Below are 18,521 nucleotides of genomic sequence, written 5' to 3'. Positions count from 1 at the left end.
TTTGATGCTTTTCAGTTGCTAATGGAGAACTGATGTGATTATTGTTGATTATATTTATGATGTTTTTCAGTCGCTTGTATAGGACTGAGGTGATTTTATTATGATTCTTTGATTGAGATTTCATGAGCCTAGGGTAGGTTATCTATGTGTAGTGTCGGGAAGTGGCTTGCAATGGGGGTCGGGGCCCTAAGAGGCTACCTGGAGAAACCCATTGTAAGTTGTTTTAATAAGTGATAACATTTAGACTAAATGGGGATTAAAATGAACCTAATAAGATAATTGTATGTTCTCTCCCATGCCTTGAATGCTAGTATAGACTAGGTTGGGGTAGAGAGAACGCTTGGTTGCGACCTTGCATTCCGTAGTATGCCTCATCAGTACGAGAGGGTACTAGTGATCGCAGGAACACAAGGGACCCGAGATTCCTAGGGGATTGCTTGGGTAACTTCTAACGTGATTCGTGCGATGACACTTTCCCGCTTGCATAGTAGGTTTCCTACGTGTCTTTGTGGTGCCTCTGGGTCTAGATGTCAATCTATGTGTTGGAACCTTTGAGTTAGTATACTTTTAGGATTTCCTGGACTTAGAGAGTATTTGTGATTATGTGATTTGATATCCTGTTTGGGACTTGAGACTATCTCCTTAGCGCGGTGGGAGTGGACCATTTAAGTTCCACGCGGTCGGGTGGTAGTTCCTTTTACTCTTACCATTTGAGATCCGTCTGTTGCTACCGTGGCTGGAGCTTCTTGGTATGCTTGTTTATCATGTATAGATGATGTTGTTTACTATGCTTTATTCTAGTATGTTAGATTTCTTTATGCATATGATGTAGTATGTTTTAGGAGTGATGTCCCTATTACTATATTACCGATGATCTCTTTGGTGATTTGAGATGTTATGCGTGGGGGATGGCTAGGACCCACGATGGTCTAATGATGCTATTGATGGTTGGAAGGAACCACACACTTAGATTAGTTGTGTTTTATGATAGATGGATAGTTGTATTTCGTGTTGGATGTTTATATCTTTTATGATGGATGGATGTATCATGTATGGTATATGGTTTCATTTATTTTACTGTACTTTGTATCATGGATTCTTGGAGGATGATGTATCTTTATTTCTACTTATGTATATTCTTTTATCCTTTCATACCCTGTGACATGTACAGTGAATGATTGAGCATTCCGAATTAATTTGCCAAGAGGCATTCGGAACAAATGTATATTAAATGGACATTGGACTTTCTTATTATTCTTTCATGTGGATGTGGTAGTTGTTAGATTTAGAATTAACTAAATTTAAATGTGACTCAACGTCATGGGATCCTTAAGAAATGTAACCTGTTATGTATGTTTACAGTTGATTTTATGTTATTGCTTCCGCTACTATGTGATTGATGTGTATGATTTATCCTTCTTGATTTTTTTTTTTTTTAAATGTTTGACAAACTTAGTAAAACTTTAGGTTAATTCTTTTGGATCCCTTGGCGGGGTGTTACACAAACATTATTTACAGCTTTGGGCACCAAATTGAATATTAGTTCACTGAAACAGATGGTTAGACAGAACGGGTAAATCAAGTATTAGAAGATCTCCTAAGAGTACTGTATGGACTAACAATACCAATGGGAAACATACTTACCCTTAGTAGAATTTGCATATAATAACTCCTATCAGTCCACCATTAGAATGGCTCCCTTTGAGGCTTTGTACAGTCGTAAGTGCAAAACTCTAGTGAGTTGGAATCGATTGGAAGATAGAACCATTGTCGGGCCTGAAATGCTTCAGGAGATGGAGGAACGAGTACTCCGAATTTGTCAGAGGTTAAAGGAAGCAAACGACAAACAGAAGAGTTATGTTGATGCCAAAAGAACACCCAGAGAATTCTCAGTAGGGGACAAGGTGTTATTAAGGGTTAAACCTCAAAAAAGTACTATCAAATTTGGCAAGAATGCTAAGTTAGCCCCAAGATATGTAGGACCCTTTGGAGTTTTGGAGATTGTAAACCCAGTCGCTTACAGGATTGCTTTGCCACCAGCCCTTGCCAAGACGCATGACGTCTTCCATATGTCATATCTTAAAAAGTATATTACCCACCATGAACATATGATTGATTGGAAATTACTACAGGTGCGAGAACCAAGAGTGGTAGAGGTAAGACCGCTCAGAATACTCGAGGTACGTAAGGTATGCTTACTAAATCGAGAAGTAATGTAGTACAAGGTCCAGTGGGACTACTATGCTGAAGATAATGCCACCTAAGAGGATTATCATGATATTTTTCAAAGATATCCCTATCTTTTCTCTGAGATTGAAAACTGAATATTTCTTTTCTTTCCATATAATTGACTGAGTACTACTTAAATTTGCTATTATTTTCATCGAGGACAATGAAAAATCTAAGGGGGTGGGTATGTTACATCCCAAATTTTTGCCCTAAATTTTAAATTGATCATAGCCGTTGGTTTAACAAATTATTATCATGTGAAGTGAGTTAATTTATTTCTTCTTGATCATGTGAAGTGAGTTAGTTAATTATAGTCGTTGTATCAATTGATTTCTTCCTAATCATGTGAAATGAGTTTGTTGAATTATATATGTTGTATCAACCGATAATGAGATATTTTCATGATCATGTGAAATGAGTTAGTTATTTAGATGTTGATGAAATCTCTAACGGTCACTAGAGGATCGACAATGGTTTTGAATTAACAATTAATATATCTTGAATTGATGTCTTGGCGAAGATGTTGTTTGAATGATTGCAGGAAGAAGACTGAAGAGAGGGGAAGCATTGCTAAACGGGATCATCGGAAGGGGATGGTCGAATAGTTCAATCATCAGAATCGATAGGTTTGACCTAAAACTACCCTAACAAGGATATTAGGATTTGACAACATGTTGCATTGTGGAACCACATGAGCTATTAGAGAAACAATATAATAAAAACTTAAAATAATGTAAATTAAAACAATAATTCATACCTTTGAAAATTTATTATTTAATCATTACTATACACACTCAAATATGAACATATGTATATAAAAATAAGGCGACACCAATAAATTATAAGTTATAATCTAATGATGCCACTTTATCAATACATACACATGAACCTATATAAGAATGAACAATAATGATAAAATAATAAAATCAAACTTTTCAACTTCTTATTCTTTCCCTCTATTTTCCTTCTTTTTAAAAATTCGATTTGATTTGCATTCAAAAAATCTTCTTTGTAACCTGATGGCAGTCGAAGAGCCAAGCCATCTTCTTATTAGAGACTCATCGATCATATTTGGACATAGTCCTTCTATTCTTTCCCATTCTTTTCCATCTGATTTTTTGTGGCCCTTTGTTCTCTGCTTATACGTTTTCACATAGGAAGGAGAACCTAGTTTTTAACACCGACAATGTTCATTGGGATTCCATTTACCATTTCACTCCCACATTATCCATCATCCGTAGATTCTGAGCACAGGAGAGCAAAGATCATCATCCCGGTCGTGGAGAACTAGAAGAAATTTCGTGGTGTCACATAAGAACATTGATATGCGGAGCCTAGAGTAATTGTTATTTTCTCTTTGAAGTATGCCAGTCGAGTGTCACATTTTGTTTTTGTTTTCAATGAATTTAAACCAAATACTGTAGCCATCATATTACAGATTGAATTGAGATAGGCATTACATAGATTTTAGATCACAAAGCCTATTCATATCGTTGATTGTTCTTTAACCATAAGCCATATCAACCATGAATACAAAGAATAGAAATGCAATGGTAATCTTGATCAAATAAATACTGCTTAGAATCTAATTCTTCCATTTATACTCATCCAGAGATGAAAATAATATCATGAAAATCCAAACACTGACGAATTCACCAGGCAATGATGCCATTATAGGTGAAGAGGTGTTAAACTCACGAGCACCTAGGAATCACCGACATGGTAGCCTGAAATGGTGAGGAGGTGTAGAGAGTTTGCATACAATAAGATTGGAATCAGATTAAATAAATAATATGCAAAAACTATAATAGCTCATGCATGTTCCAGTTATGTAATGTGTTGTCAAGTCGAGTGGTGGAGATAGGGTTTGCAAACCCAACTTGAAATCCTTGGCCATGGTAGAAATTAGGCAAATGTGTTGAACATGTGATCTTTGTTGTTTGTCCAAACACTTCAATTATTTTGGAGAATAACTGTTGGGACACTCAACCCACCTGATTACTCAGATGGCTGGGCTTATGAACATCCCAAGCCCGATCCCGAGGTAGGGAGGGTCGTTCTATTAATTTAGGATGAGTGGGGATAAATAATGGTTCGCAGTTGGGAGGTTAAGCCTATGTCAATGCTTCCCCTCTCACCAACGCCGAGGCTTGGACAACGAATGAAAGGATTCTATGTTAATACTATATGTTCTTTTACCTTTAACCCTTAGAAGAATAGATAGATATTTTTAAAACATTTACTTATATGTTGAATAAGCATTTCAATTGATATAATTAGTCGTTACTTATTTTCAGTTCAATATGTTAGAAGTAGTTAAATTGTTAGCAATGCACATATATTTCTTTTTTTTAATTCTCGTGAAATTCAACTGAATATGAAAGACAGTTAGATTGGAAAGATCATTCTTTCAGTTATAATCAATTGATAGAAATCATTGTCATGTGAAATGGAATCAGTTACTTATTGAATTAGATTAATATGAGATTAAAATTGGTTATGGAAATTCGTATGTTACAGCGAGAGACTCTTATTGTGAAGGATCAAAAGAGCCTTATTGAGTGATGTTCATACAACCATATTGCAACAAACATATGCATCTAGAGACAAGTATGTTAATTATTAATCAATTCATTTAAATAATAGCCATGCTCAGACCTATTATAAAATTTAGGCTAGAAGGAATAGATAGGGATAATGTAGGGAAGGCCTGCATAAATCCTGCCAACAAGTTATCTCGAGATGGGTAAAGGATCAACATCCCAAAGATGTTTTGAGGACATGTCCAAGATGGGCTTAAGGGCTTGGGTCCATGAAATCTTGATGGAGACCGTTGAGTTTGGTGTCAAAGCTACCTATTATATCTCATCAATCCTTCTAGGCCAGAGCTATAACCAAGATAGCATGACTTGATGATAGTTGATCCTTATCCGGCTCAGGACAATTGATTGGTTGGATTTACACTAGCCTCTCGTTGAATACACCTTTGTTCTCTCTCCTAAGGCTATCCTTATAGGTAAGTTAGTAATAAACTATTTGTGAATTGAAAAGGTCATGCTATCTTGGTTATAGCTCTAGCCTAGAAGGATTGATGAGATATAATAGGTAGCTTTGACACCAAACTCAATGGTCTCCCTTAAATTTTATAATAGGTTTGGGCATGGATATTATTTAAATGAATTGATTATTAATTAACATACTTACCTCTAGATGCATATGGTTGTATGAACATCACTTGAGACCAATACTCATGATATCAAATGTGATATTTAAATGTTACTTAGAGTATTTGGTGAATATCACGTGTTGATATTTTGGAAGACCAATACTCATGTTATCAAATGTGATATCAAAATGGTAGATATCTTCTGATCAAATATATCCTTAAAATTTATCATTCCTAAATGTATTGTGTTTATCCTCCCTAGCTAAGAGGGGGTGTTGATGTTTGGTAGCTTCTATTATATAAACCTATATATAATTATATATGAGATATAATTTATATATATATATTTATATATATATATATATATAGGTGCGTGTGTGTGTGTGTTCATCGTATATGAGATAATAAGTGCCTTATCCTTATAGGTAAGTTAGTAATAAACTATTTGTGAATTGAAAAGGTCATGCTATCTTGGTTATAGCTCTGGCCTAGAAGGATTGATGAGATATAATAGGTAGCTTTGACACCAAACTCAACAGTCTCCCTCAAGATTTCATGGATCCAAGCTCTTAAGCCCATCTTGGACATGTCCTCAAAACATTTTTGGGGATGTTGACCCTTTACCCATCTTGAGATAACTTGCTTGTTGGATTTATGCAGGCCTTCCCTGCATTATCCCTATCTATTCCTTCTAGCCTAAATTTTATAATAGGTCTAAGCATGGATATTATTTAAATGAATTGATTAATAATTAACATACTTACCTCTAGATGCATATGTTTGTTGCAATATGGTTGTATGGTTGTTCTCTCTCCTAAGGCTATCCTTATAGGTAAGTTAGTAATAAACTATTTGTGAATTGAAAAGGTCATGCTATCTTGGTTGTAGCTCTGGCCTAGAAGGATTGATGAGATATAATAGGTAGCTTTGACACCAAACTCAATGGTCTCCCTCAAGATTTCATGGATACAAGCCCTTAAGCCCATCTTGGACATGTCCTCAAAACATTTTGGGGATGTTGATCCTTTACCCATCTTGAGATAACTTGTTGGCTGTATTTATGCAAGCCTTCACTGCATTATCCCTATCTATTCCTTCTAGCCTAAATTTTATAATAGGTCTGAGCATGGATATTATTTAAATGAATTGATTAATAATTAACATACTTACCTCTAGATGCATATGTTTGTTGCAATATGGTTGTATGAACATCATCTTGGACATCTCAAAACATTTTTGGGGATGTTGACCCTTTACCCATCTCGAGATAACTTCTTGGCTGGATTTATGTGGGCCTTCCTGCATTATCCCTATCTATTCCTTCTAGCCTAAATTTTATAATAGGTCTGAGCATGGATATTATCTCTCCTAAGGCTATCCTTATAGGTAAGTTAGTAATAAACTATTTGTGAATTGAAAAGGTCATGCTATCTTGGTTGTAGCTCTGGCCTAGAAGGATTGATGAGATATAATAGGTAGCTTTGACACCAAACTCAACTGTCTCCCTTAAGATTTCATGGATCCAAGCCCTTAAGCCCATCTTGGACATGTCCTCAAAACATTTTTGGGGATGTTGACCCTTTACCCATCTCGAGATAACTTGTTGGCTGGATTTATGCAGGCCTTCCCTGCATTATCCCTATTTATTCCTTCTAGCCTAAATTTTATAATAGGTCTAAGCATGGATATCATTTAAATGAATTGATTAATAATTAACATACTTACATCTAGATGCATATGTTTGTTGCAATATTGTTGTATGAACATCATCTTGGACATGTCCTCGAAACATTTTTGGGGATGGTGACCCTTTGCCCATCTCGAGATAACTTGTTGGTTGGATTTATGCAGGCCTTCCCTGCACTATCCCTATTTTTGGGGATGTTGACCCTTCACCCATCTCGAGATAACTTGTTGGCTGGATTTATGCAGGTCTAAGCATATGCTCAGATCTTTTATAAAATTTAGGCTAGAAGGAATAGATAGGCATAATGCAGGGAAGGCCTGCATAAATCCAGCTAACAAGTTATCTCGAGATGGGTAAAGGGTCAACATCCCCAAAAATGTTTTGAGGACATGTCCAAGATGGGCTTAAGGGCTTGGATCCATGAAATCTTGAGGGAGACCGTTGAGTTTGGTGTCAAAGCTACCTATTATATCTCATCAACCCTTCTAGGCCAAAGCTATAACCAAGATAGCATGACCTTTTCAATTCACAAATAGTTTATTACTAACTTACCTATAAGGATAGAATAGATAGGGATAATGCAGGGAAGGCCTGCATAAATCCAGCCAACAAATTATCTCAAGATGGGTTAAGGGTCAACATCCCCAAAAATGTTTTGAGGACATGTCCAAGATGGGCTTAAGGGCTTGGATCCATGAAATCTTAAGGGAGACCATTGAGTTTGGTGTCAAAGCTACCTATTATATCTCATCAATCCTTCTAGGCCAGAGCTATAACCAAGATAGCATGACCTTTTCAATTTACAAATAGTTTATTACTAACTTACTCTCTCTCACACACACTCTTATCCTATCCCCCCCCTCTCTCTCTCTCTCTCTCTCTCTCTCTCTCTCTCACACACACACACAAAGAGAGAGGGGGGTAGGATAGAGAAAGAGAGAGAAGGGGATGTGTGTGTGTGTGAGAGAGAGAGAGATAGGTGTTAGGAGTTGGTGTGAGAATGATCTCGAGAGGTTAAGAGTTAGTAAGAGAGAGATTAGGAGTAAGTGAGTGAATGAGTGAGTTTGTTTCCACTAAACTGTACACCATCTTGATGCACACACGCATAGATTCAATTCATAGGTAGCTTTGACACCAAACTCAACAATCTCCCTCACGATTTCATGGATCCAAGCCCTTAAGCCCATCTTGGACATGTCCTCAAAACATTTTTGGGGATGTTGACCATTTACCCATCTCGAGATAACTTGTTGGCTGGATTTATGCAGGCCTTCCCTGCATTATCCCTATCTATTCCTTCTAGCCTAAATTTTATAATAGGTCTAAGCATGGATATTATTTAAATGAATTGATTAATAATTAACATACTTACCTCTAGATGCATATGTTTGTTGCAATATGGTTGTATGAACATCATCTTGGACATGTCCTCAAAACATTTTTGAGGATGTTGACCCTTTACCCATCTTGAGATAACTTGTTGGCTGCATTTATGCAGGCCTTCCCTGCATTATCCCTATCTATTCCTTCTAGCCTAAATTTTATAATAGGTCTGAGCATGGATATTATTTAAATGAATTGATTAATTAACATACTTACCTCTAGATGCATAGGTTTGTTGCAATATGGTTGTATGAACATCATCTTGGACATGTTCTCAAAATATTTTTGGGGATGTTGACCCTTTACCCATCTCAAGATAACTTGTTGGCTGGATTTATGTAGGCCTTCCCTGCATTATCCCTATCTATTCCTTCTAGTCTAAATTTTATAATAGGTCTGAGCATGGATATTATTTAAATGAATTGATTAATAATTAACATAGTTACCTCTAGATGCATATGTTTGTTGCAATATGGTTGTATGAACATCACTTAATAAGGCTCTTTTGATCCTTCACAATGACTCTCTCTCTCTATCTCTCTCTATCTCTCTCTCTCTCTCTCTCTCTCTATATATATATATATATATATATATAAAAACATAGAAGTTGAAAACCTCGACGTCCAGCATGGTGGACTTTATTTTGATAATCTTTCATGGCTAACATTTCTGAAGTTTTAGATACATCAAGTGTTTTACATGTGCTCTATGTTATAGATGGTAGTTTTTCCTGATATTCACTCGGCTTAGAGATCGAGCAAGGGAAAACACATGCGCTAATAATTGAGTTTCGGAGATCGCTGCAAATGCATTAAGCACTGCCTATTTTGGTATGTATTTTCCGAAAAGCAACGACCTCTTATTTATATCGAGAATAAGCCATGAAGAGACATGTCCCTTCATGGAACGTGTCTATTCGTTAATTAGATAATTAATATAATAAAAAATATAATCATAGTTATATATATTATTATATTAATTTCTCTCATATAACAATAAACTTATTATCTCATATATGATGAACACACACACACACACACACCTATTAAAGATTGTGAGCTGACAGTGTTACATAAGTAGGAAAAGATGTAATGTAGCATGTATTATTTTATCTTAATGAGGTCCTATTGTAATTGTAAATTGGGAAAGCCTCAAGGCCGACTCAATAAATTAATTTGAGTACTTGGTATTAAGGAAAGTTGTTCCTTGTAATTAGATAATGAGTATGTATTGTATTGAAGTAAGAAAGTGAATTGTAAGTGTGAATTATATGCAGGTGATTTAAAGGATTAGCGTGATGCGAGTATGCAGGTCTGGTATTGAGATCTAAGAAGTATTTGGTGCAGTAGAGGCACAGTGAATGAACGAAGTGATTGTATTTGGCAGAGAGTGCTAGTAGACAGTTGATCTTGGTGTCAAAGTAATCTGTTTACATTCCAAGTGTTCTTCTTGACTAAGAACAATAATAAGAGCAAAACAAAACAAGCATCCTGCTAAGTAGGCCACCTCATGTGGATGCATAAACACTACCACTGAGGCCAAGGGGGCCAAAGTTCTACTCTTGGACTCAGTATAGAATTGTCTTGAAGTAAATTATCTGGACTCACATTTTCTTGAAACTTATACATACGCGTATGTACTAATGATCACTTGTGATTGCAAGATTCTATTGAGGAAGTAAAATTTCGAAATCTTTTCTTGACCCTAGCTTATTACAAATTGCAAAGCATTAATAAAAAATGCATGCCTTATATGTTTGCATCGTGTCTACTCTGTCTTCATGCATTCATGTGTCTACTTTGTGTTTTCATGCACTACATGTTTACTTTGTTTATGGTTTGTGTTTTCATGCATCCAATTATATGCTTGTATATTGGCTTTACGAGAAAATTTATGATCTTACTTGAGGACAAGCAAATTTTGAGAGGGGAGGACAGCGATATCCCTGTCAAACCAGGGTATAAATAAATTAAATAATAATAATTTAATATTAATAATTATATTATATTATATCAAAGTATTGAAAATTAAATTTTATTATATATAATGACAAGATATAATATTTAAATTAATAATAATATATAAGCAAATATGTCATGTCGAATATTTGTAATAATATTAATATAAATATTATAATACATTTATATTATTAATATTAATAATAAGAACTATAATTGATTTAATTTTATTATTATTAATATAATATATGTTATTAGGCAAGAGCCTACTACACAATGGCAAATTGTGAGCCTCTCATCTAGGAAGTCTTGAGTTTGACTCTACTCAAGCTTAAACATAATAATAATTAATCGAAACAAATAATAACAAAAAATAAATAAAAAATAATCTAGGCTTTGGTCCACACCTTGTCAAAAAAAATATAATATACGTTATTAATATAATGTATATTATATTATATTAATAATATATATCATATTATTAATATAATATTATTATTATTTATGAAAAGACATGATTCTAAGAATAAAAATTATATATGGGGAATATTAAGATCAAAAAAATAACATAGAGAAATAGGTTAGAAGAAATGAGATATATATAAACTTTTGCCCTATAAAAGTCTAATTGATATATATATATATATATATATATATATATATATATATATATATAATGTCCTAGCAGGGGACATTACAGAAAATATAAATGTTAGAATTCTATCATTATTTCTTTAAAATGTTATTCAATTTATGCTATCATGCTTATGTTTTTCTCTTAGGGAGCTCTAATTTTGCCACTCATTTGTTCAATATCAAGCCTAACAAAAATCTTAATAACTGATGCTTCCTTTAATATCCACAAAATAAATAACATTAAATATAATGTGAATCATGCATTAAAAGTTACCGACAACAGGTTGTAATGCTGCGAACGAAATACGTTCTGCCAAACTCGGAACAAATGTTTTGTTGTAAACCAAGAAATCTTCCTTCTCAGCCCATCTCAAGGAGTTCCAAAGTGGAGTCTGTAGTTGTTCATCCTTCAAGGTCTGCCCTAAGTCAAAGTTGAAAATTCAAAATCTTAAGGTATTTCACCACATAAAAGAGTCTATTCACCAGTTCAACGAGCATTTCAAATGGGAAAATAAGTGAATTACCCTCAATTTGATTTGAAGGCAATGTAGATCTGTCAAAGCTAGCTTTAGATCTTCTACAGAAGCATCAATTGAATTTGAATCATTGGACAATTCATCTTGCATGGGAAGGACCACTCCTCTGAGGTAAGGTTCTGTCTAGAAGCACATCCAGTTATAAGTAGAGCATGCACCAATAGAACTGCCCAACAAATTTACAAATGTTTTATATTTTCATACTTCAAAAATAAAAATAATGAAAATTAACAAAGAACTTGGCTTATATAATAAGCTGATTACCATGTAGTGTGTTAGACACTAATACAGGAGACAAAACATTTAACAAATCTGATTAAGCCAATGTCAACATGGATATAGTCTGCCTTCTATCAAAGTCCAGAGAGGTATGACTAATGGGTTTTACCATTCACAGCATGCTAATAGAATCACATTCAACTGACAATAGAAAGTGTTTGCGGGTGATTTTGACAGTTTCTCAGATCACCAGAACCATCAACATCCCATCTAAGGCATTCAGGTATTTTCTAAGATCCTAACAAGTGAGCATCCGACAAGTCCAGGGTGTCTTTTTGGGTCCTGCATTTAACCAACTCAAAATGCAAAAGGGAAGTCTCAATTTATCTTAGTTGGAAGATTACCTAAATAGAGATAAAATAGGACTGAGTATTCAATGGACATTTTAAAATATATCTTGCCGATCAATTAAGCCTAAGGTGAATTACACCCAGTAAGCCATCTGAAACTATTTTTTCCATGTGAAAACTAATATAAATGAAATCAGAATTTTGATTAATTGTCAAAGAATAAACTTTCAGAATGCTTACCTGAGTAAGAGATGTGATATTAACACGTCCAATTCCCCTTATAGTAACAAGGGCTCCAACTTTAAGAGGCTTTACCTATAAAACCAAACAAAGAACAAAACTCATTTTTGGCTAACATAATAAAAATATTAGTTTTGCAAACAAGTGGGAAAGAAACGGCAGATGATAAAATGTCCTTCGGGCCATGCCTTACATTCTCTATGAGAGATAGGCAACCATATCTAGCAGCAAATGAAGTGACTAACGAACTTCCAAATTCAGAAACGGGTTCAAGGACGAAATGCACAAAGAAATTGTTATGCTCCTTCATAGCCTGCAAGAATTTCATAAGTAGCGCTGAGGAATTAGAAGGCCAAGGCCTTAACTTGGAGTTGCAAATTGTTTGTCCACTATGGTGCTGCCTCTAATCTTTGGGTTTAATTTAATCTCGATGCTTGCTTCTAGTGACATACCATCTCAATCTAAATACTAAATAGTAAAATACAACAATGTGAAACCAGGATTTCCATGATTGACAAAGATTATTATGCATCAAAACAAGTCCAAGAATAAGTGAATAGAGATACAAAGGATATTGGTTCCCTGGCAAATTTCTTCCCCTCAGCAGATAAGGAGTCCCCTTGCACCTTGATTCCATGTGGATTTTAGCATGCAAGTTAAATGGTGCAGACAAAAGTCTTTGTCAGCTGCCTAAAACCCCTTTTTTTCATGCAAATATCAATATAAATGTTTTCAATTCAGAAACAAACAATCAGAAGAAAGAAACATCTACAACAGGCTCACAAAGACGAGGCTTAATTTGCAGAAAAAAAAAAAGAAAAAAGTTTTCAAGACAGCCATATTGCTTACTTTGAAAAATATGTTTATGAAGAAAGTTGCAAGGCTTCACACCTCTTCTAGCAAGGCCAAATATCTAGCTTCATATAAATGCAGTATTGTACTTGCCGATGGAACGAACACCTTGCATCCAACACAAATTTGTAAGGTATAAAATTAAAACAAACAAATTTCAAGAAAACCTAAAATAAACATAAAAATCAGCAGCGGATTTATGCTTCTCATTTACAGGAACACGCTACTTCCCAAGCAAGCACTATTCATAATATGAAAGATGGAATTCAGTTTCTTCTCATTAAAGAATCGTATTTGCAAATCTACCCATCATCAAACAGCTACTCTTGTATTCATTTGATTATACAATCTAGCTAGTTGTGTTACCAAAAACCTGACTAAAACCTTTGTGCTGTGCCATTTGCATTTTCACTTGCCATTTATTGTAAAGTAACAAGAATCGGAATCGGATCGGAATCGGCAAGGCCGAATCAAATCGTGAATCGGCCATGAATCAGAATCGAATCGGCCATGAATCGGAAAATTTAAAAAACCCTTGAAATTTAGTAACTTATTTCATAAACCCTTTATTGCTGATTCGATTCACCGATTCACAAAAAATCGTTTGGCTTGAATCGAATCGCCAAATCGCGTGAATCGCATGAATCGCCGTGATTCTTGGAACTACAATAGGTGGGTGAAAGGGTATGGTTGCTAGAGGATATTGCTGAAACTGGATATAATGAGTCTCTAGCCAGCCAGCACCTAAAACTGTTTTTGTGCTTACAATCTCGATTGTTCAAGATAAATGGTTTGTCCAATTTTGCCCTCTTACGACATATCATTAATAGAATAATACAATTTTCAAGCGGAATGAACATGTATATTTGTAAATTGTAATTATCATTCTATTTCTAGACTAAAATGACAGATGTTTAGCAACACATTTAGTGTTTTTTATTCTTTGGTATATTATTTCTACATATGTGAGGTCGCATAAAATAAGAGTGATTTTATATATGATTTAAAGTCAAAGAAAGCAAGGAAAGATTTTTTTCTTACAAGCTAAGAAAAGCAGCTGAGCTTTATATATATAAGATTGTTGAAACAAACTTATATAGTATGCTAGAAGAGAATATTTGTTGTTAAGATGGATAGAAGATCTAACATTTGTACGTTTTTCTCCACACTAGGGAATATCTGTGTTAATGTCTATGTGTGATTGATTTTTGTTATTTTTGCTTCCGCTACTAGTTTCTGTTGATTAAGCCAGAGTATTGATTGTTATAAATCAGATAGAGTTTCTTTCTGTGAATTTATAGTGCAATTAATTCTGTTACTGGGTTAAAAGAAATTAGCATGGTATCAAAGCTCTAATTTTTTAATACAAAACCAAGATTTATCACACAGATTTCAGGGAAAAAAAGGTCAGATTTTTGTCTCCGGGTTCTTTTGTGGATATGGCAACCAGTGTTCAATACAAGGATAAGTTTGAGGGTGTGTCTAACTTCTTGCAATGGAAGATTTGAATTACATTTTTTCTCAAGGAAAACAGATTGTAGATCTATGCTAGTACAGTAGTTACGCCACCTGCAAATGATCCTATTGCTTTGAATTTGCATGAAGTCAAGGAGGCCAAAGCTCAAATAGTCATTCTTGATGGAATAAGAGATCATTTAATTCCTCATCTATCTAAGAAAGACACTACTAAAAAAAATGTGGGATATGCTCACAAAACATTATTAAAGCAACTACTGGAGTCCTAAAATGATTTTCAAGGACAAATTGCACAATATCAAGATGTCCAAAGGCAAGTGTGACCTCTTATTGTCCAAGTTGACACAAGTCAGAGATGAGTTGGCTACCATTGAAGAGAAGATTGAGGAAGACAAGTTGGTGCGTATAACCTTGGAGTTTTTCGGAACATTGGGAACTGCTTGTCAAACTGCCACTATTTATATTTCTTCATATATTTTATATGGAAAACCTCAACCAAGAAGCTGTCTTCCCCCATTTCAAATCCCAACCCCTGTTGCTGGTAGCACAACTAGCTAATTTCAATCCAATCTGAATATATCCCAAAAAACAATTACTGAACTTAAACAACGCTAGTAACTGATTCGGTAACAGAAAGATCATTCCTTTCGGTGAAGGTGGGCATTGTTAAACAAAATTATTCTAACATACGACTATGATAAAAGCTAAACAGTAATAATTTCAGTTGAATGGGCATTACCTCCGCAATGGTGAAGGGGAGACAGGGTAACTCAATAGGACATGGTGGTCCTGGCATGTAATTCGTACGAAAAAGGGAAACACAAAAATTAGCAGAACTGCGAAATGAAACAAAGATTGCAAACGAAAACTAAACACTGAAGATTGCATAATTTACCCTCTTTGAACACCTCTTCCGCTCCTGTAGAGTGAGAAGTAGCTTGCGGTCTTCTTGTAGGAAGCGAACCAAATTTAGTGCACCTAAAATGGTCAGTGATTGGAAGAGAATTTAGCGATGACAAAAGTGGCGCTACCATCAAGTTCTTCGCTGCTGGAAGTGATGAAATGGGTATGAGCTTCATATGGAAATGAGAAAGGCATGGACATGCATATGGCATTTTGACAGGCATTGGAAATGCCATTCCCACTGTCATCAAAATTTAGACCCCTCAGACAAGACAAACGGCTAGGCCTCGCGACTGAAAAAAAATTGTGTGGTGATTTTGATTCGTTCTTCAAACCGGAGCTCTATAAGGGTCGAGGAGCATTCCCACGAAAAAAATTTAACCATAAAATAAAAAAGAATTGAAAATACTGAAAAGGAGATTGAGATAAGGTTTCAGTGTATCATGGAATAGATGCTCTTTATTTTGATGTTCACGTAATTATGGAATAAAGCAAGTGTAACATAGAGGCTTTGTCTTAAACTAATAGTTTAATAGAATAGAATAACTTATAGTTTAATAGTTTAATTAGATAAAATAGTATATTAAACTTAAAATAGTTTAAATTGAATTTAAATTTTAATATTTTTCATAAAATTATATATATAAGATATTAATATTCAATTTCTAACAATTTCTAATTGTTAAAAATTATTGTTTTATTTTTAAAAATAATTTCATATTTAATACATTAAAAATAAAATATTTTTTAATATAAATATATTCATATAATATAAATATAATTAATAATATAAATATAATGATATCTTAGTTATTGATATTGTATTTTATTTGGTTTAAATCTAAAAGCTTTTAAAACATGTCTAATTATCATTAAAAATAATTTATAATTTACAATATAAATAAATAGTTAGTGTCTTAGCATCTCAATTCAAAACCTTTAAAAATATTTTTTCATATATCTATCCTTCAAAAAATATTGTCTCAATATGAGTATGCTTCCTAGAAATCGGCTTCTATAAGACCCTAAATGTATGAGCCAATCATATTGAAATAAAATAATTTTATGGATTTTAGAAATTAAAATTATTTTATATATACATTAGAAAATTAAAAATTGAAATATAAATAAAAATATTTAGATGTGGATTAAATTAAAAAATAATGGCGAACAAAAGCAGAGCAGCGAGCAAAGGCAAAGCAACGAATATTAGCAAACATGCGAACAGCTCCAAATGGGCAAATGGTCACCATAAGAACTACAGATGCCCTAAAAATAGTCATTATTAAAGCTTTCTGAAAGCTTGCAATACTTCTAATGTTCAATACGTTGTAGAAACCAAAAACAAATTCTCCATTATAGCCGATTCTAACAAACATAATGAGCTTAATCGCGGTAAATCTCTTTTCTAGAATGAGGGGTTGTTTGGAAATTCTTTGGATCTAGGCTTATGCCATACAAATTGCAACCGCCATAGCTCAGATTCTTTGGGTAATTATTGACCACGTTCATTTTTCACCATAGAAAGTTTAAATCATCAATTAAGGTTTTTAACATGACAAAATACGCTTCCTCGATCCCATGCAATGTTTTACCTCCTCTACTTGAATCAGCTAGGGCTTCATTTCAATCTCCAAGTCGTGACAATTCCATAGATTTGGATGCACCCAATGGTGTATCCCCTAAACCATACATTCCCCCCTATTGGAGATCTATTAAAAGAGATAGCAGGAGTATGACAAAACCCCCAAGAAATTTAGCCCATAATGCAAATCCAGATAATTCCATCTTGATTCAAAACAAAGAATGTGAAGACGCATGGATAGAATGCAGAAACCTCAGAATCAACACAATTTGGACTAGATCCAGAGAATAAATGTTTTTTTCTATCCAATTGGCTTGAAGAAAATTGTCGAGGTCAGGTAAGTATATCTCTCTTTGCTGATAATGTCCTTTATTTGAATTGTTTAGATAAGGCTGTTAAAAATGAGTTTATTAATGTTTTAGAGTGTTTCTTCAATGTTCATTGTGTCAAATTTGTCAAATGGTGTCCAAACTTTAAATTAGTAGATGTAGATGTTAAGTGTCCAATCTGGTTTAATATTATGTCCTTACCACCCAAATTAAATCAAATTGAAATACTCAAATTGATTGGCTTAGCTTTAGGAGAATTCATAGGAATTGATGTGTCATTTCAGTATGATAATAATGTGAAATTATTAATCAAAACTAAATTCAATCAAGGGTCAATCGTTCACAAAAATGTAATAACAAATAAGGCAAGTTATGAGTTAAATCTTCATTCATTTAAAGGAGAAATCTCAAAAATCATAAAAATTGAGGATCATAATGGTATGGGAATCAAAAATCTTCCTCTTACTTCAAACTTTCGGACTACGTTTCCATCAATTTACAAACTAAGAAAGAGGATGGGTATTAAATTTGCAAATTTTGACTCCTCTCTTTAGCCTAAAGACAAAGACAGGATCTAGGTGGATGTGCAGTATTTAGAATTAAGAGATCAAGGAGAGGATAAGGTATTTACAGCATCTAATATAAAGGTGAAATCTATTATTGCTCACGAAGAATCTTTGGAATCAATTCAAAAGAAAGAGGTGTCAAAAAAGTATAAATCTAAGAAGAATAAGAAAACCTCCAAAATTTTGAAACAAGGGATTAATATAGAGGAAAAGAAGGAGTTGATAAAAAAGAGGAAATGGTAAATATGAATCAGAATCAGGCAGCAAGTAATGTAGAGGGAGTTAAAATAGTTTACCCATCAAATATGGTTCAAGAAGGAGATAAGGATTCGAATAGGAAAGATCTATGTAATATAATAAGTGCTACAAGAGAGGAAGTTACAGATACAGAAGAATCAGCAAAAAC

General features: G+C 34.0%; 1 protein-coding gene across 3 annotated transcripts in view; it reads right to left on the bottom strand.

Annotated features, from left to right (window-relative positions):
* LOC149570242 (ATP-dependent protease La (LON) domain protein) overlaps positions 1–16,035 on the bottom strand; it is a 67,801-nt gene extending 51,766 nt beyond the window's left edge. The window contains exons 1-8 of one of the 3 annotated variants that reach the window (XM_089822879.1): positions 15,628–16,024; positions 15,472–15,521; positions 13,296–13,364; positions 12,971–13,030; positions 12,598–12,717; positions 12,405–12,479; positions 11,584–11,718; positions 11,334–11,475 (exon numbers count right to left, since the gene is read on the bottom strand). In XM_089822879.1, coding sequence (XP_089679005.1) covers positions 11,334–11,475; positions 11,584–11,718; positions 12,405–12,479; positions 12,598–12,717; positions 12,971–13,030; positions 13,296–13,364; positions 15,472–15,521; positions 15,628–15,883 — 907 coding nt within the window. In that variant the 5' untranslated portion in view covers positions 15,884–16,024. Of the gene's footprint in view, positions 1–11,333; positions 11,476–11,583; positions 11,719–12,404; positions 12,480–12,597; positions 12,718–12,970; positions 13,031–13,295; positions 13,365–15,471; positions 15,522–15,627 lie in introns of all 3 variants that reach the window. The other 2 variants (XM_089822881.1, XM_089822880.1) reach the window with 2 other exon arrangements.
* Positions 16,036–18,521: the final 2,486 nt, after the last annotated feature.

This window comes from Cupressus sempervirens, chromosome 3, assembly GCF_028749045.1.
Source record: "Cupressus sempervirens isolate cs-2001-9-10 chromosome 3, ASM2874904v1, whole genome shotgun sequence".
NCBI classification, from domain to species: domain Eukaryota; kingdom Viridiplantae; phylum Streptophyta; class Pinopsida; order Cupressales; family Cupressaceae; genus Cupressus; species Cupressus sempervirens.
The sequence above is the reverse complement of the archived record's forward strand: the minus strand, read 5'-3'. Positions and strand labels throughout refer to the sequence as shown.